Source organism: Macaca nemestrina, chromosome 12, assembly GCF_043159975.1.
Source record: "Macaca nemestrina isolate mMacNem1 chromosome 12, mMacNem.hap1, whole genome shotgun sequence".
In the NCBI taxonomy this organism is placed as follows: Eukaryota; Metazoa; Chordata; class Mammalia; order Primates; family Cercopithecidae; genus Macaca; species Macaca nemestrina.
Genome location: NC_092136.1, coordinates 117,313,763 through 117,333,609, shown reverse-complemented (window position 1 = coordinate 117,333,609; position 19,847 = coordinate 117,313,763). Strand labels below are relative to the sequence as shown.

General features: G+C 52.2%; 1 protein-coding gene across 1 annotated transcript in view; it reads left to right on the top strand.

Moving 5' to 3' along the window:
* Positions 1-19,847, top strand: part of LOC105476431 (DS cell adhesion molecule like 1) — a 365,099-nt gene that overhangs the window by 292,638 nt on the left and 52,614 nt on the right. Inside the window, exons 12-14 of the mRNA XM_011732389.2 lie at positions 18,027-18,226; positions 18,797-18,893; positions 19,486-19,614. Of these exons, the coding sequence (XP_011730691.2) occupies positions 18,027-18,226; positions 18,797-18,893; positions 19,486-19,614 (426 nt within the window). The remainder of the gene's footprint in view (positions 1-18,026; positions 18,227-18,796; positions 18,894-19,485; positions 19,615-19,847) is intronic.

The window sequence follows — 19,847 nt, the reverse complement described above, 5'->3', positions numbered from 1 at the left end:
TTAGTTTTAGGTGCTAGAAACCTGGCGATGAGTCAGACAGAGCTGCCGTTCTCAGAGAATTTACAATCTTGAAGAGGAAATAGACAGACACCCAAAACAACTATGATACACAAAATGATAAATGCCTTAAAAAGCTACAAGCAAGGTGATACAGAAAGAATCTGAGACAGAGTCATCAATTTTAACTCTGGGGGTGAAGAAGCAGGTGTCAAGAAAAGCTTCACAAAAGCAATAGTCTCTAATTAGGGCTTGAAGGATGAGAAGGATTTGGACAAGGGCCAGCAGGGATGGAGGTCATGCCCTTCCAGGGATGCAGAAACAGCACAGTGTGGAGACAGGAAGGCCTGTGAATGTCCTATGTTGAGGGAACTCAAGGTGTCTGGCAGAGAGTGATGGGGAGAATGTTTTAGAAAGCTAAATGTTTTCTATCTATGTAGAGTTGACGCTTGACACTAAGCTCCAAACAAGAGTTCCAGGGGTCCAAAGGTCTGGATGGGAGTCGGAATTCCCAAGCTAGTTCTTGGAAAACTGCTATGCAGAACCCTTTTCAGGATCGCAGGGAGCTAAGGGTTTATTAGAGCAGGCAAGTGGTTTTGCAAGTCCTTGGACATCTTTGATGGCAACCAACCAGGCCCAAGTGGTCCCCACTCCTCCCTGGGTCTTGGTGTGAGTTGAACTCACGAGTGTATGAGCATACAGTCCAGCATTGCCGCCTGCATGTACAGCACTTTACAGTTTACAAAGTTGTTCCCATACCTTGCTTGTGAAGTTTGTAGGCAATAGCTCCTTCTCAGAGAGTGTCAGAGATTAGATCAAGGTGATTGGGTTAAGTATAGTCCCAGCTGAGGCCAGAACTTACTTCTATGGACTGATGGTTTGGTAGAAGGAACACAGACAGAGTAAAGAGGCTGGGTGCTAGTCCTGGCTCAGACCCACTGGCTCTGCATCCGTGAGCTGTCCCTTCCTTTCTCTGGGCCTGTTTCCTCATCCATACAGTGAAAGGCCTGAATTAAGATCTAGTCACTAGATGACCCCAGTTCCCTTCCAGCTCAGACTAGCTATGACTCTAGCAGCATGAGCAGTCTTTTCAAGGCACCAGACCACCTCCCAGAACTTGGTTGAAAATAAATGTAATTAACAGAATAAAATACCATGTCCACAGAACTGCCTTTTATCTCCCTTTTAAAATATATTTTTTAAAAAAGGAAGCGAGATAATGACCAAAAGGAGGGGGAAGTAATTCCCCTTTCAACTGACACATGGGGAAAAAATAAAGCATCTTCAAAGAGAATTCTTCAACAAGAGGCAGGTACAAAGCCAAGCTGCCTAGTCCCAGGGAGAAGGAGGCTGGCTGTGTTTTGAGGCAGCCATCGCGTGGCAGTGCCCTCCCGGGACTCGGCCACCCTCTTGTCCAGCAGGTGACCTTATTAGACAGGTCTCGTTGGACCTCCCAGACTCTTCCACTCTGTGAAGGCACCAGTGATTGGGTTCTAGACAAAGCCCATAGCCAATTAAATCCATAAGGGCTCTTTGTTTGGTTTGAGTTTTGATTTATTTGTTTAGCAAAATGTCAGACCAATTAAAGTGAGGTCCAAGTGCCCTCAGCGAGCATACACCCAGCTGCACAGCCACAACATCAGGAGAGGGGAGCTTGGGGCCAAACTCCCATGGGGACTTGAGAAATGGAGGGGGCAGGCCTAGCAAAGGAAGCCCTTGGGCCTCGGTGGACCAGGTCGCCCACCTTGGTTGGCCAATGGGACTGAGGTCAGGATGCAAAACTTTGGAAAAGTGCGTCTGGTGATCCAAGATGGTCCTCATTTCAAATTTGCCCAAAGGAAATTCCTTCTTGTCAAACAGAAGGAGCACCTCCCTGAGACCTGGGGGACTGGGGCCCCGCCCCTTCCACAGGGCAAGGAGTCTATAAGCCCAAGGAAATGGCTGCTCAGAGCCCACAAATCCCTTTCTAGATCACAGTCCAGGCACCCAGGGAATTCCCTGCCTGCATGCCCCCAGCCTGCTTCCAAGACCTCCCAAGGCCTCCTCCACAGACTGTCCTGCCATGGATGGGCACTGCCTCTGCCGTGACCCCTAGAGCTAAGGGACAGCTGTTGGCAGAGCATGTAAGTGGAGCTTGGGCACATGGATTGGGTGTCCACACACTATACTCACAAGGCCCCTCTCAGCACAGATGACAAACTGAGGCACCAGAGAGGGCAAACAACTGGCCCAAGATATTCCTGTGTGTTCCCTGGTGGTGGGTCCTGTCTCGTCACAGACTGAAGCTCCTTGGGGGCTGGGGCTGGTCTTCCCCTCCCTGGGTGGGAACTCTCACTCCTGGCACCCCGCTCAGCACGGGCCTCTGCCCACTCTGGAGTCTGCACTGGGGACTGACTGGCTGACTGACCTCCAGCCCACAGGCCTAGTCCAATCCCATCTGGGCTCACAGGTCACCCCCTCTGCTCTTCCTTTCTCCCCTTACGAGTCCCCCTGATTGGGCAAGGGGTGGATGGTATAGACTCTCTGCTGGATCTGAAAGTAGCAGGGGGAGGAAGCAGGATAGCACTCAAGGGCTGAGGCCTGGGTGCTGAGTTATGCTGGCCTGGGCCTGATGCTTGGCCATGCCACAGCTGTGGGATTTGGGGGACCATCACCTGCTCTCTCCAGCCAGGAAATAATCATAGTCGGCCTCACCTGCCCAGCCTCCAGGCAGCAGAAAGGGTCCCTCCCTGGCTCATGCCAAGCTAGGGAGTCCCCTCTGGAGACCTGGGGACCAGTGCCCACCCCCACCTCCACCGCCACTGAAGGGAGGGAGGGGAGGAAGAGAGAATGAGTCATTGTGATGATTTCCATGGCAATGATATCCGGCTGGCTCTTTGGCCTCACTGATTTTGAAACTTCACAGAATAAGGAGCAACACTTTGACTCCTGCTTCATTAAACAGAGGCAAGGAGAGAGGCTGGACACGTCCTCTCACCAGGCCAGGCTCCCCGCTGTGGCCCCCATTCTCAGAGGAGCAAGGAGTCAGCAAACCTCCTTGAGCCCTCGCAAGGAAGTCTGCAGCCCTGAGCAGGCTGCAGGCTCTCCCAACCCTCTGCAGAGCCCAGGGAGGCCAAAACAAATAGTTCATTTAGGGGACAGAAAGGTTCTGACCCTGGTTCATGTCCCAGGGTTCCTTGCTATGCCCTGGGTAAACTGGACACAGTCCTTCTCGCAGGGACTCAGTTTGCTCCTCTGTTCAGAGGGGTCACCATCCTCCTGTCCCTTTCCCTCGCCCACTAAGGCATGACTAGAGCTCAACAAGTGGGTTGCGTTCTGTTGTGCCAGTGGAGACTCGAGGGCATGTGTCGCCAGTTCCAGGCCCCAGCATTCAGAAGCTGTAGCCTTTTTGGGGAGCAATAGGAAAGATGAAGATAAGCCTGAACCAACGAAAAGTGGGAGATCTTACTGACCTCCCAATGCGAACAGTATCATTGGAACAATCACATCACATCCCAAACCTAACCCCAAAGCGGACGTTTGTACAAAAGTTTCAAGGTCGAATGGAACAGTCTCCATGTGGAACAATCTCCATCCTCGCCCTGGTCCCCTGACAAGCAAGGAGGTTTTATTAAAGGGATAGGAGGGATGCACCTGCCCATGCATCCTCCGGTTCCAATTTAAAAGTGCTTGTCCCTAAGGATCTCATCTGGGCTCTTACCTCCTTTTTAGAGGCCTTAGCCAGTGGTGGCAAAAAGCACATCACCACCACTTCACTCTCATCCCTGCAGTCCCCATGACCACAGTGCTGAAGAGTTCCCAGATGAATCTGAGCTCCAAGGTATCATAAAGGGCGAGACCAGATTAATCACAAAACTGTTTGCATCCTATATGTCAGTCAAGGTGAAGGTGCCAGCAAACGCTCCAAGACGAAAGAGAGTCAAGGTTATCATGAGGTGGCTCAATTTAATAGATAAGAAAATGCAGGCAGGCACAGGGCTTAGCAGTGCTTCCAAACCCTGCCCTAAGTGGGCAGCCCAGAATTGCGCCCCCAGTTACAGCTGAAGCCCCTCTGAATGGTGGGGCCACGATAAATTGTTGGATCAGCCAAGCAATAACCAGGTGCTTCCTGAGCAGCCCTCGGGTGTCCAGCCTGGTGACAAAGACTGACAGAGAGAAAGGTGAGATTGAAGCACCATCCCTGCCCTCCAGGAAAGTACAGACTCATTAGGAAGCTGGAACTGACCTCCGGGAAACAAGACAAGATCACGCGCTAAAATGTTCGGCACTAGAAGTGTGATGTGAGGTTACAGAAGGAAAAACCCGTGGTGGACAGATGTGGTCAGATGGAGCTTCCTGGAGGGATGGGCTTGAGTTGGGTTTGGAAGGGCAAAGGAAGAAAGGAGGCATCCAGGTAGAAGGAGGAGCATGAGCAAAGACCCTGGGGGCAGGAAGCCCGGGCAGGCAGTGAGGCGCACACCTGACCAGAGGGTGGCTGCTGGAGACTAGAGGAATGGGAAGTATGGTTCTGAAGTCTGGACATGATGCACTAGATGATAGGAATGATATTAAGATCTTCAGCATGGAATGGAGAGAAAATGGAACTCTAAGAATCACTCTGAAGGAACAGACACCAGGCCTTGATGAGGGCTCCAGGCTGAGAGATGAGGATGATGGCCCCACCAATAGAAATGGAGTACATGGGAATGGAGGGGTGACATGTTCACTATGACCGTGTCAAAGTGGAGGTGACACGGGGTGCCTTGAGCAGCCAGATGCTGGCTGACACTCTGCCAGGATCCTCCCTAGAGCCGTGTGCTAGACCAGACAAGCCTAAGGCTCCCACCCTGCTAAAGTGACTCATGACTTGTGTGACTGGCAGGTGTCCTGTCCTGAGCCAGAAAGCAATGAGACTGGGAGCTGAGTACAGATTCACCTAGAAGCCTGAGCCCCCACCCGTCCCTCCCTGCCTTGTCCTCTGGGCCTCTCAAGTCCACAGAGACTTGAGACATAGGAGAATTCGATTCTAAAGAGCATCTTCTCCTGTCTGTGTTTGCTCATGTCCAGCCCTGGCACTGTTCATCCATTTCACAGCAAAGAGCTTGAGCCAGGTGCTGGGGAGGATACCGGGGGCAAGATGGGCATGGTCTTTGCACACTCCTGCACCTGCCTGCCTACCGCCAGCTGGGGCCTTTGGGGCTGGGAGCATAACAGGGGGTGTACTCCCCATAGAGCAGGGAATGTGAAGCCCATACAACCTGGTACCTAGGAAGCCCCCCTACCCTGTCACAGCTTCATGGGGCAGAGGCTTGGCTACCATCCCTAGGCACTCTGCACTGAGAAGCTCTCATCACACACTGGATCCCTGCATTAGCTTCCAGTGGCTGCTGTCACAAAGTACCACAAGCTGCATGGCCTGAAACAACAGGAACTTATTCTGTCACAGTTCTGGGAGGCTGGGACTCTGACATCCAGGTGTCGGCAGGCCCATGTGCTCTTGAAAGGGAAGGAGGCTTCTTTGCCTCTTCTGGTGGTTGCCAGCAGTCCTCGATGTTCCCTGCACGGTAGACACATCACTCCAATCTCTGCCTCCATCACCACATGGCCTTCTCTTCCTGTGGCTTCACATCCTCTTCCCTCTGTGTGGGTCTCTTCTCTTCTTATGAGGACATCAGTCATGTTGGATTAAGGGCTTGCCTTACTCTGCTATGACCTCATCTTAACTTACATCTTGATTGCATCTGCAAAGACCTTATTTCCAAGTAAGCTCCCGTTCACAGGTAGCGGGGGTGAGGACTTCAACATATCTATTTGGGGACACAGTTCAACCCACAACAATCCCATGCCCAGCCAGTGATCTGTTATTGATAACTCCATGCTTTCCAACACCTGGAAACCGACATGCTCTCCTTCCCCGTATCCTACAACTGCCACTGTCTAAATGAAAAACAGTCTCCTAGCCAAAAAAAAAAAAATCCCTCTAGGTCAAGTCTAAAAGCCCAACACTCCTGTGCTCAAAATCTCAGGGCAGGGTTCAGTAAACCGGGTCTCAGATCTGGCCAGTGGTCTATGTAACTGGAAACCAGCCACACCCATTCTTTATGTTGTGTTGTCTGTGGCTGCTTATAGGTACAACAGCAGAGTTGAGTCCTTGCAATGGAGACCTATGGCCCACAAAGCCTAAAATATTTACTTCAGGCCCTGGCCCTTTACAGCTCTAGAGTGTTCACAGAAATGACCCAGAAGTACCTTCCAAGTGATCAAAGGAAGATGGCATGTCCTTCTGTTTCTGAAAGGATTCTGATGTTCAGAGTCATTTCTCTCATGTCTAAAATGGAAATAAAAAATACTACCCACATCTTAGGGCTGTGTTTGGAGAAGGGAGGGTTAATGAGATAATTCATGTAGAGCATTATCCATGGTACATGCACATAATAAGCTTTCAATAAACGTTAGCTATTATTATGACTATCATTTTTCCAACATTCTCAGGAAAGTAGAGGACCAGGCCAGGCACAGTGGCTCACACGTGTAATCCCACCATTCTGGGAGGCGGAGGAGGGAGAATTGCTTGAGCCCAGGAGTTCAAGACTAGCCTGGACAATCAGCCAAAAATACAAAAATTAACCAGGCATGGTGGCACACGCCTATAGTCCCAGCTACTGTGGAGGCTGAGGCAGGAGGATCGCTTGGACCTGGGAGATGGAGCCTGCAGTGAGCCATCATGCCACTGCACTCCAGCCTGGGTGACGGAGTGAGATCCTGTCTCAAAAAAAATAAATAAGAAGTAGAGGACCAGGCCTGGCGCGGTGGCTCACGCCTGTAATCCCAGCACTTTGGGAGGCCGAGGTGGGCAGATCACGAGGTCAGGAGATCAAGACCATCCTGGCCAACATGGCGAAACCCCATCTCTACCAAAATACAAAAAATTAGCTGGGCGTGGTGGTGCGCCCCTGTAGTCCCAGCTACTCAGGAGGCTGAGGCAGGAGAATCACTTGAACCCGGGAGGTGAAGGTTGCAATGAGCCAAGATCGTGCCACTGCACTCCAGCCTGGTGACAGAGCAAGACTGTCTCGAAAAAAAAAAAAAAGAGTACCAGAGGAAGGGGGAGAACTGGGTCCCCGTCTTCATTTGAGAACACTCCCCGTCCTGCGCTTCTACTCTCTAGCAAGGAGCCAAGAGAAGAGGTGACTGGCTCCATTTTAAAGCTGGACAAAGTAAGGCCTGACGAGTTTGAGGGCCTCAACTGGACCCCCAGTGCAGCAGAAACAGCTCTGCAGTCCGAGTCCCCAATCATTCTCTGTGACTCTCGCCCCTACCCCTTGCACACACACTGTTTGGGCCAGTTCTGCTCCCTGTGTTCTCCTCCCTGTGTACTGGAGCAGTGGACAGCCAGGGTCCCATGGGCCCCAGCTCCCCCGGCACCTCCCCACTGGCTCTCAGCGCTGAGGCTGATTGCTTCCATGCAATCTGAATTAATCTCATGCTTCAGGTGGAGCTTGGCTAATCAGGGGAGACAAGAAGCCGAAGTGGGTACAATCAAATTAACAACGCCATGGCCCTGGCTCTTTAAGAAGGGAAAAACAAAGCAGGCACCCCCTCCCCACTCCACCCCCAGCCTTTCCCAGGGGAGGCCTGGAGATGCCGCTGCTGTCGAAGGCTGAGCGAAGCGCCGCTCCTACCCACCCCGCCGCCGACCACCCCGCGCGCCAACAATGCCCCTTTGTGGCAGCTTATCTCACACCGCCAAACAGCGCTGCAGCTCTTGTCGGGAGCTTGTTAACAAGGAGCAGCGACACAAGGCTTTGGGGGTAGAAGGGGAGTGGGGTGGGTTGGGGAAAAGGAGGGGCCCCCTCACCTCTCAGGGGTGCATGTAATCCTTTCAGAAACAAAAGGAGATGAGAGCCTCTGAATACACGGGCTCCCTGCTCCCTGACAAGGTGGATTCACAGAGCCCTTGAGAGGCTTCAGGGCACCTGCTGTCCCTTGGAAAAGCCTCTCCCAGAAGGCAAAGAAGAGGATATCCGAGAAGGCCTTTCATCATCCCCAAAGCATCCTTTTTGGCGACAAGCTCTATGAGAGTCCCGGAGAGATTTCAGTTAGACTTTCAGAAGGACTTCCCGACAAAGTCAAGTCCCTTCCTGATGAAGAACACCTTAAGTTTGCTGCCCTTCTTCCAATCCTGTTGCCTCTGGGATTGTCCTGCCTGAGGCAGCTGCTGTCACAGGAGGTACAGGAGGGCTCATCCAGCCCTGGGGTTCTTCTCCTAACCACGTGAGAATTACCTCAGGGTAAGGATGGGGAATGCAGGTGCCCAGGCCTACCATGGAACAATTAAGTCAGAGCCTGGGGGATGGGGTGGGATCTGTGTAATATTTTTTAAAAACTTCCAAGGTGATTCTCAGGTGTAGCCAGGCCTGAGAACCTCCTCAAGACCCTCCTCGAGACCACCCACCTGGAAGCGCAGACTAGCCTAACCCCTTGGTCTCCTGGTTCCCAGACCAATCTTCTTTCCCCCAAATTCACGTGCATTTCTCTTCAGAGAAGCTCGACTTGGCACCCCCATTCCTGGGCCCCTGATTCTGCTTCAATGTCTACTGGCCTTCTCTGACATTCATAGGGTTTTTTGTTTTTTTGTTTTTATTGAGACAGTCTCTGTTGTACAGGCTGGAGTGCAGTGGTGCAATCTCAGCTCACTGCAGCCTCCACCTCCTGGGTGCAAGCGATCCTCCCACCTCAGCCTCCCGAGGAGCTGGGATTCCAGGCACACAGCACCACGCCCAGCTAATTTTTGTATTTTTAGTAGAGACAGGGTTTCACCATGTTGACCGTGGCTGGTCTCAAACCCCTGACCTCAAGCGATCCACCTGCCTCGGCCTCCCAAAGTGCTGGGATTACAGGCATGAGCCATCTTGACCGGCCAACATTCACATTCTTTCTCACATCGTGGATGAGACTACAAATGGCCTCAGCCATGGCTTGACTCTGCCACTTACTAGCCATGCGACAAGGGGCAATTTACTTATCTCAGCCTCAGTTCCCCATCTGTAAAGTGGAAATAAAAATAGTGTTGTGTGAGGATTCCATGAGTTAATGCAGGTAACAGAACTCAGAACAGTACCGGGCACATAGTAAGCTCTCAGTAAAGAGACTGTGATGATTATTATCGTAGTCATGCCCATGAATGGGGTGAAGATGTGCCCAGGCTTCCTTTTGGAGTTCAATGTTCCATGCTTCTGTTGCATTTTAGCAGCCTCTCCCAACAGCCCGTGGCATTCTCATCCCATTCCTTCAACATCCTCCTTCCCACACGCACTGCTCGCTCCTCTCCTTTGGGTATTCATAACTGAATCTTCACTCCCTGGTGACTTGGGGACTTGTCAGAAACACCAGCTGAGCTCCAACCACCAGAGGAAAAGAGGCCAGGAGACAAAGATGGGGAAGGCCAGACTCACTGTTCTCCCCAGCTCCTGCCTCCAGCCCCAGCCTGCCCTAGACTGGCCTCCTGGCCCTGTCAGCCCAGCCCTCCTCCAGTGTCCAGCCTCTTTCAGAATCCCCCACTTGCCTTCACTCTCCCCAGAATCTCTCCATGTGGGGAAGAAAAACCTACACAGGAGAAGGCTAGGATAAACCAAAAGAAAGGTGCTGACCAGTTGTCAGAGGACTTGAGACTCAGTCTCCTTCTTGCCACTCACCAGCTGTATGACCTTACACAAATCACTGAACCTCTCTGGGCTTCTATTTCCTCACTGGTTCTGTAGGGGATAATAGACCCAGGCCACCTCCTTAGTAAGAATGAAGCTGGAGGCAAAGGATGCAGCACTGCTTTGTAAACTGCAAGGAGCGGGCCTGCCCCAGCTTATTATTAAGTGGGACCCCAGTGGAAGGGGGGATCTGGGGGAGCTAAGTAGGGGCCAAGTAGAAGCAGAGTTTGCAATCCCCTTGGCAGGGTCTGGGGACCCCTAGACTCTACCTCCACGCCTGGGGGTTGGTCAGAAAGTGTATGGATGCCGGGAGTGAGTGAGGCAGCAGAGCTGTCTCGTGGTGTTTTAAAAATCTATCAGCCTCTCACATCAAATTAAAATGTAAATAACAGCTGGTCCGAGCAGGACCTCAGGGGTGACAGGAGCCGGTCTGCAAGTAATTTCACAGACGGGAACCGGTTACATCAGATTCTGACAACTGTCTTGTTTCTGAAATTGATTTCCTCCCTCCTCGGCTTGCTGCCCTGAAAGGGCCCTGGAGCAAGGGGAGGGGATGATTCCTGTTCGGCTCTGGTGCCTTTCTCCTCTCCATGGTGCCTCCTCTCCGATGGGTGCCCACCCATCGGATCCAGCAGAAGGAAGTCTGGAGTTTCTGCATAGTTATAAGGCAGCTTCCTAAGCCCCAGTGGCCCAGCAGGGCTCCCTGCTCCCCTGAGTGAGCCTAAGTGCGGACTGGGGCAGGTTGCCCTGGGGCACTGGAGGAGGATGGCAAAGGCACCCAGTAAAGCTCTCCTTTCCACAAATATGAGCCAAGTCCTGGAATAGAGATGCTTCTGCCCTGGAGAGTCTCACAGTCAGACACAAGGAGGCAAGGAGGCTGCCGGAAGACACGTGCCATGCAGGGGATGCACCACAGGAGAGGCCTGCATGCAATGTGGGGTGTCAGGGAAGGGCCCTGGAAGTCCTCAGGAAGCCTCCTTGGCCTCCGCCAGAGTTTGCCCCCATCTGATCATCACAGTGCCAGGCACTGGGACTGTAACCGGGGCTTGAATGAAATGGGCCAGCTTCACACCAGGGCCTTCACTCCGCCAGGGTCTCGGAGAGAAGACCCTGCCCCACCTAAAGCTGTTGTATAGGAAGGAGTTGTGGATTGAGAAGGAGCTCACCCACACCACTGTGCCTAGCCCTAGCCCTTCCCTTCTCCCCAGTCCCCAGAAAGTCTCCCCTGCACCCCTGTTTGTAAAGAGAAATCAGATTTCCCTGGCAGTTAATTGAATTAGATTGCAGGAAAGCAGAGAAGTTGTATTTCATTAAGGCCTCCTGTGCCCTATAGAGCAGTGAGGTGCTTTTGTGACTGTCATTAGCATTTGTCACGCAGGATCCAGCCCTGTGCATACAGTCCCCTCCCCACCCCGGCTCTCCCGGCTCTCCCACCTGCACCCCTAAAGTAGCAGTCCCCACTGCCTGCCCCAGGAGTACCTGCTGCAGTTGCCCCGCCGCAGAGGCCACAGCTTTTTGGTGACAGCCAAATTCCATTTCCAAAAGCCAGGGACTGTGCGCAAGGGTGGCAGACAAATAGGTGGCTAGAGGTGGCCAGCCCCCTTAGAGGTGGAAGAACCACTTTCTGAAAGCCTCAGTTTCCTCATTTGAAAAGTGGAGATGATATGACCCACGTTCATGGTTGCTGTTGGGAGGAACCACTGAACAATAGGCCAAAAGGCAGAGGCATCCAGCTCAGGGCCTGCTTTGTCAGGGGAACTCGGGCACGTGGGAGGCCACGAAGCTTCGTCAAGAAATACATCAAGACACAGGCTTTGGAGCCAGGGCATAATAATAGTGCCTACCTCAAATGAGTATATTCATGCAAAGTACTTAGAATCCTGCCAGGACATGGTAAGCGCCCAATAAAAGGGAACTATAAAAGTGTGTGTGTGGAGAAAGCGTGTGCACTTATGGACTGCAGCAGCGTGGGGAGACATGTGTTAAACAAGCACATCAGGGTACTGACATGCAATTGATCATTGCATCAGGGTATGTGTGTGTGGTGCCGTGCGTGGGTTTATGGTAAGGGTGTCAGAGCATGGGCTGTAAGGGTGACTATGTTTGTGACTGTCTGTTGAGGTGTGTTTCTGACACTGCCCCTGGTGTGTGGTGTGTGTCTGTGTATGTGTCTGTGTGTGTGTGTTTGTCTGTGTGTGTCAGGATTTGTACTCCTGGTGACTGCATATGACCATATCCCCAGGGAATTCATGGTGGCCGCCTTCACCCAGAAAGCCCTGTGGGGTACAGCTGGTCTCCATATAAAGAAGGTTCGATCTTGTTTATTACTGCAACTCAGTGGAGAAGAGAGACCTTGTAGTCCAGAGCAAGAAGTAAGGGGGAGGTGGAAGAAGGTGAAGGATCCATGGGGCAGGCACCTATGCCCTGGACTTCCCCCTATTAAGGGGCTGCCTTGTTAAGCCCAGCAGTACAGCAGCCAGGAGGGCCAAAGCTCCTATTTGTGGGCACAGGAGGACACCGTGGTCCTTGGAGGCCGGGTGCAGGGCCTGATGGAGGGGCACAGTGGCAGAGTTGTCTGTTCTGGTTAGTTGGCAGAGGAAGAGGGGAAGAAGATTCCCTGCCTCTTACCCAGCACAAGGGGCCAAAAGCCCCCATCTGCAAGGACATGAGTACTCCGATTCAGAGAATCACTTGGCCAGACAGTGAGCCACATTCCCAGACCATTCTTCCCTCTTCTGAGACCCCAGGCATCCCCAAGGGCTCAAAGACAAGGGGCCCAGATCCAGGCCTTAATTGACTCCTCTCTGTGAGGCCACAGGTTGTCTAATTCCAGTGCAGGGAGTTTACTGCTTCCCACTGTGGCCCTTTTCCCAAACAGCAGAAAATACTAGAACATTCCTTCTTAGGCCAAGTAGGAGGTCTTCCCTTCCCCCCTTGCAGTATCTCTCCCTTGCTCCCTGGGTTACTAATTCCCAGTTCTCAGCATGCTTTCAAGTCAGCCCATCTTCCTGGTCACACTCCAGCCTGTCAATGTCCTTCATCAAATAGGGTCCCCAGAACAAGACCTGATATTTCTTGGTTAATGTTAGGAACAGGTAACCTGAGCTTGTAATTATGAGTCCTAGAGAGCTGAGAAATCGCATTCCCAGTGATGCCGGGGCGCCCACCTTTTGCAGCATCGCTGTGTTCAGTACTGCCCTCTGCAACCCATCCTCTTTTGAGATGCTCTTCTGCTTACCAGCAACATGACCGTGGGCAAATTGCTTCCTTGCATTGCCTCAGTTTCTCCATTTGCCAAAGGAAGGGTCTGTGTCACTGATCTATACCAGTGCCATTCAGTAGAACCATAATGTGAGCCAAATAATATGTAATTTAAAATCATTTCTTTGTCATATGTTAAAAAAATTAAAAAGAAACAGGTGAGATTAATTATAATAGTATATTCTATTTAACTCCATACATCTAAAATATTAACAGGTAGTCAATATAAAACTTAATGACAGCCGGGCACAGTTGCTCACGCCTGTAATTCCAGCACTTTGGGAGGCTGAGGTCGGTGAATCACCTGAGGTCAGGAGTTCAAGACCAGCCTGACCAATATGGTGAAACACCATCTCTACTAAAAATACAAAAATTAGCGAGGTGTAGTGGTACACGCTTGTAATCCCAGCTGCTTGAGAGGCTGAGGCAGGAGAATCACTTGAACCCAGGAGGCGGAAGTTGCAGTGAGCTGAGATTGTACCATTGCACTCCAGCCTGGGTGACAAAAGCAATACTCCATCTCAAAAAAAAAGATATTTTACATTATTTTTTGTTCTTCCTACATTTTTGAAATCCAGTGTGTATTTTATACTTATCACACATCCCAATTTGGGCTGGCTGTATTTCAAGTGCCTATTAGCCCCGTGTGGCCAGCGGCTGCTACAAATTCAGCAAAGCAGGTCTTCATCTGGGCTCTGCAATGCTAGGATGCTAGGATGCTAGGATTCTGTGGGATCGCCTGGCAAGTAACACCTGAAGCCAGTAACTTGAACACGTGTATTTTCTGAACTTGTAGGAGTAACAGACATGGGTCTTATACAGCCTTCCACTTCCCAGATTCACTTTTAGGGGCAAGGCCTGGAAGGAAGCTGGCAGTACTCCCATGAAAGGATACACATCCATCTTACTACACCAGGGCTCTGCTTTCCTTCTTGCCTGAGGTGTGCACCTTTCACATCCACCATTTTCACATCTGCCATTTTCACATCCACCATTTTCATATCTGCCATTTTGGACATTCAGCAGACCCAGTTTAGCTAATTGGCTGATTGCATTCACCTGTGCTGGCAAGGATGGACAAGGAAATGACTTCTGACATAGTTTTTTCTTTGGGCCTTTTCCATGGAGTCTGGTAATGCATGTCAAGCCACACACCCTTTTCCGTGCCACTTGTACTTGTGAAGTAGTCCTTATTACCTGGCACCCAGTTGTTTTGAATTCAGGGGCTCATTATACCAGCCCAGTGGGGTTCTGCCTATCAAGCTAGGACCGGCCAGAGCTGGCTGACATCAGTGGGTATAGCCTATGATACAAGGAACCATTGGCCAGGCCAAGAAGAGCCACTTTGGACACTTCAATGCAGGTTGACTCTGGCCAGGTCATCTTTTGCCTAGGACCACATTCTCTGACATTTGCTTTCAGTACCACAGTCTATCTTCAGGCCACAGACCTAGGCTTTTCTCCTCTACCCAAAAAGACCCTTGTCCTGTCACACAAAATGAAAGACAATAGTCTATGTTGCACATCACGTTTCTATAAAGAAGAGCTCCTGTCTTGATGGAACCCCTTGGGGATAGGAATAGAACCCAGGTTTCTTAGCAGCTGCTGTGTGGCAGGCAGTTTACATATGTGGGTTCAGTTTGTCCTCACAGTGCTCCATGAGGCTCAAAGAAGTTAGCTTTAAGGGGTGGAAGACCACACAGCTCACAGCCACAGAAGCAGATCCCAGGCTGGCCTGGCCCCCAAGCCCCTCAAGCTTCTGTCCTCTTCCTCATGAGAGGGCTCCCCTGAACTAGCCCTGAGTGAGGGTTGTGGTATGTGGTGCTCATTGCCATCCTAAGCTGGTGGAAGGGTGAAGGGACCCTGTCTCAGGCCCCAGGTATGGTTGTTACCACACACAGCAGGGCTGAGGGGCCAAGGATCCCTGGGGACCCTGCTATCCCTGGCTGCCCACAGGACTGAACAAAGCTGACTAGAAAGACAGGTTCCCTGAAGTGGGAATGGCATGTATTGGATACACAGGTTGTGCACTGCTCAAAAGTACATAGCCTCAGGGGTGAATGGGGTCTGAAACGTGGTCCCTGCTTCACTGGCCAAGCTGGCACCAGGCAGCATCCAGCCAGAGGCGTGGTGGGGGTGCCTTTGTAATGCACACACAGGCCCTGGACGGGCTAGTGCAGGCCTGCCTGGAGAACAGAACAGAGGTGTGCTGAAGAGCTGTGAAGTCCTCCTACCAAAGAAAGACTCTCCCTCCCAGCCCCACTTACACACACACACAGGCACACACACAAACACACACACACACACAAACACACACACACACACACACACTCTGTTCCCCTGCTTCTCTGTGGCTTCAGCAGCAACCTCTCAGGAATAGGATTCCTCCCCAGGAAGGAGGCCTCAGGGCCCGACCCATGGGGGACCCAGGCCCCAGGCCCCTGTCCCCTTACGAGCCTCCCCAACACCCAAGCATCTCAATCCTCCAGTAAAAATGGAGGCATCTGCAATGCAAGGCCCGACTTGTTGATGTAAAATCTTACTCTATATTCCACCCAGGTTTATACGAGTGAATTATGCAAATCTTTGATGGAAAAATATTCCTCCGCACATCCTTGAGAGTGTAAAACCTTAGTCAATAATTCATACTCGGCTGTCTCTGACTGCAGGCTTTTTCTTCATTATAACTTGCACCTCGTTATTTGTCTTTCGCATTTTATGGTATATCCTAGTGTAATGCCGTGCATTATAAAATTTATCTGCTTCATTATTTGATGAGCTGGGGCTGGGGAATGTGCTGAAAGGCTGGTGCGGGGGCCTGGGGGCCAGGGCTGTCGTCAGCATCAAGTCCCACATGACAAGGCAGCAGAGGAGGTGGCTTGCTGTGTGGTGTGACTTCAGGGAGCCAGAAACCTCCCTTCATCCCCCCCTGCTCCTGTCCCAGACATCTCCTTGCCCACAGACTGGTATCAGATGGCACCACGGCAGCTCTGTGGCTCCCCTCATTTCTTCAAAGGCCTATTTGTCCATAAAAGTCAGATGTCCCTGGAGAGTTTGCTGGGAAGAACTTTGTCTGAGCAGGCCTTTAAAACTGGGGGAGAGAGAAACCCTGAGAATACCCGGAAGGAAGGAGGAGAAAGGGCCAGCTGTCGAAATGGAGCAGAGACACAGCGCAGGGGCGGTGGGGAGACAGGGTGAAGGGGGTGGGCAGGGAACTGGGTTTTGAGGACAGATAAGACAAAGCCCGTTTTTGCACGATTGCCCAAAGCAGGCCAGTGACCAGGATAGGGTGAGCTAGTCTCTGTTGTGACAAGAGGTATTCCCCTGAATGGGGGTGGGGGTGGGGGGTTTCTGATTCTTGCAGCCAATGACAGCCCCTCCCCATTTGTATACTCCAGGATGGTTCCTGGGCACCCCTCCTGAGACAAGAGCCACTGGAAGGCAAATTTTCCCAAAGAAGAAAAGGACGAGGATAGTCTCCAGCAGCACCAAATCACTGACCTTCCTGGGACATGCCCCACCTATGTCTGCCTTGGACCCTTGGCTCAAGCACATTCCCCTGCCTGGGCGCCCTTCCCTCTGTTCTCCCCATTTAAGTCTTGCCGGGTCAGGGGCTGTGCATTTCTCCCAGCATAGGACTCACCACTCTTGACTGAAATTGCTAGTCTTGTCTGTTCTCACCACTAGAGTGAAACTCCCTGAGATCACAGGAGTTTCAAACATGAGATCACACCATGTTTGTCCTATTTACTGTCAGCTCCAGAACCCAAGACAAGACCTGGCACGTAGTAGGTCTTAATAAATCCTTGCTGAATGGATGGACTGTGCTTTCCCTGATGCCCCTCAGTCAAAGTTAATGTCTCCTAACCCTTGGATGACACACTCATCAGATTTTCCTCCAGTTCATGTTGTCCGGTGCAGGTATCTGTCTTCCCCTCCCTCCAGAGGTGAGGACCCTGTCTCATTGTCATGTGTACCCCCCAGCCTGGCACGAGGTCTCATGATGGCATAAGTGTCCCATGTGTGTTCGTTGAGTTGGGTGGAGAAGAAAGGGGACAGGGTTTCGCTGCAGCTGAGACCCTCTTTCCCCTGCCCCTCCCCTCCTGCTGCTGCTGCCACACGTGCTCAGGCCCAGAGGAGGGGCCAGTGATTGACAGGCTTCTTGTCTGGGCAGTAGGGACGGGGGTGGAGGGGGCAGGTTCCTTATGACCAGCCTGGGCCCTGGTTGTTTGCTGGTGATTTTCTCAGTCCTGTTAGCACTGCTTGTGGATGTTTATTGTGGTGGTGTCCACGGTTTTCCTTTGTATGTTGTTTGAAAGAACAGGAGGGAGATGAACAAGCCTTAGCCATAGAGAAAAAGCAGAGTCTTGGTGTTTTCAAGAAGGCTTCTTAACCTGGGGTCCAGAGGCCGCTAGAAGCTCTGTAGATCTTTAGGGGGACCCATGAATGTGGGTGGAGAGAAAACCACATTTTTTCACTAACTTCTCACTGAAATTTCGTACTTCCTTCCATTTTGAACATAAGCGACAAAGCGCAGCAAGAGCAGCCCCTGTGACTGTCACCAGCAGAAATCCTCAGATATGCTCCCATCACATCACAGTGATTGCAGATATCTCAAAATATCACTTATACGCAGCACTATTACAGGATCATGGTGATATAAGACAGCAATTATACGAGCTACCACTGGATCTTATTTTGTAAAGAGTAGTAAAGAACACATACTGATATGTGATATACAATATCGAAGGTTTGCTTGTTCGTTTTTAATATTTGCATAACCATATTTCAGTATAACTGGTTTCCTTTACAGTTCTATGTATGGCATACCTGTAAAAGCATTCTGAGCCCAGTCCACTGCCTCCCCAGAGGAGGAATGTGGGGACCCTTGGTGAAGAGGGAGGCTGTCCCAGTCATGGATGGGTGTGGGAGAAGGGACAGGCCAGTGGAGTTCCCTGTACTCCTTTATTGGAGCCTCTCCTGGGGGAGGGACGGCTGGGGTGGGGGCTTCTGTGCAGGGCACGCATGCCTCCTCCAGGCTGACCTCACAACCCTCACGGGGCCTCCTCCACCTCCGCCCCCCAGTCCCGGCCATGATTACTTCCCACCCCAACACCACCATCGCCATCAAGGGCCATGCGAAGGAGCTGAACTGCACGGCACGGGGTGAGCGACCCATCATCATCCGCTGGGAGAAGGGGGACACGGTCATCGACCCTGACCGTGTCATGCGGTACGCCATCGCCACCAAAGACAATGGTGATGAGGTCGTCTCCACGCTGAAGGTGAGTGCCCCACCCCAGTCCTGGGGGACCCCGACTCTCAGAGAGTGGGGAGCCCACAACTATCACATCTGCATTCGAGAGGCAAATGGGGAGCCTGGGAGCCCCTCCCCACATCCCAAAAATGTACCTCCCCTTTCCCACTTATTTCCCCTCTCCATCCAGGAATCTCTGTCTCAGAACTTCACTGTATCTCCTTTCTGACAACCCCACAGCAATCAAATGTGGTTTCCTCAGTCTCGCCTTCTTTTCTGGAACCCTCGGGGCTCCATTCTCCCTTTTGGGACCCCTCAGCCCCTCCTACTCCCCTGGGACCCCCTCAGCCCCTCCCACTCCCCTAGGACTCCTCAGCCCCTCCCTCCCTCCCTCTGGTGTCCCCTCCCTGTATGAAGCCCTCCATACTTCCATCTTTGGAAGTCCCTGGGAAGAGAAGACCTTTGCAAAACCCCTGTGGGTCCCCCTCCCAGAACAAGAGGGCCTTGCTGATAGCCCTGGAGTGGCCCCTTCAGCTGACCAGCTCTAAAAGACTCTCCCTGTTTCCTCCCTCTCCTTCCCCTGCTGGTGGTCTCCCAGCTCAAGCCCGCTGACCGTGGGGACTCTGTGTTCTTCAGCTGCCATGCCATCAACTCATATGGGGAGGACCGGGGCTTGATCCAACTCACTGTACAAGGTACCTTCACCTGCCCCGCCCTTCCCATCCCACCTCCCCAGGGCCCAGGGGCCCACTGCTAACTCTACCTCAAAGAGCAGGGGCCACAGCCTACACCATGGTGGAGGATGACAGGAAACTGCCTTCTGGGGAAAAGCCTCCCTCCACCTGCCCAGGGTAGGGAAATAAGATCTTTCCAGGGACTTAGACAGCAAAAGTTTGCAATGGCTACAGCCGCTATCGATTCCACTGCCCCTTCTGGGGAGGGGTGGAGGAGTCAGGTTCCTGGGTCCAGGCCCCTGCAGCGGGTGTGGGAAGGGAAAGTCAAGCTGGGAAAGGGAAGGGGAAAAATGCTGTCAGCTAACAGGAATCCCTGCAGAAGAGTCAGCCCTCTCCCAGGCCAAGAACAAGATGGCAGCAAGACAGGAGAGCAAGCCAGACCTCCTCAGACTCTGAGCCCAACTGCTGGCCTCCTCCAGCTCCCATCCTGCTCAAACCCTAGGGTGCCAGAGTCCTTGGCAAGACCCAGGCGATGCCAACCCCCAGGGCCAAACAGGAGGCCAAGCTCCCTGCTGCCCTCCTCACTTCCCTCCCTTCCCCTGCCGCACTCCAGAGCCCCCCGACCCCCCAGAGCTGGAGATCCGGGAGGTGAAGGCCCGGAGCATGAACCTGCGCTGGACCCAGCGATTCGACGGGAACAGCATCATCACAGGCTTCGACATCGAATATAAGAACAAATCAGGTAGGTGCTGGACCAGGAGGGTGACAGCATGGCCTGCCATGGCCCCTTGTGCCACGTGCCCTGCCTGTGCCCTCTGGGGGGACAGCCCCTGAGCCTCAGGGCTGCCCATCCAAGCCAGACACACAAGCACCCACCAGTGCACAAGCCTCTGTGGCTTCTGAAGGGAGGGACACTGGCCGGGCTAGGAGTCTAGGTGGAAGATGGAGACCCCCAGTTGATGGGTAGTGATGTCA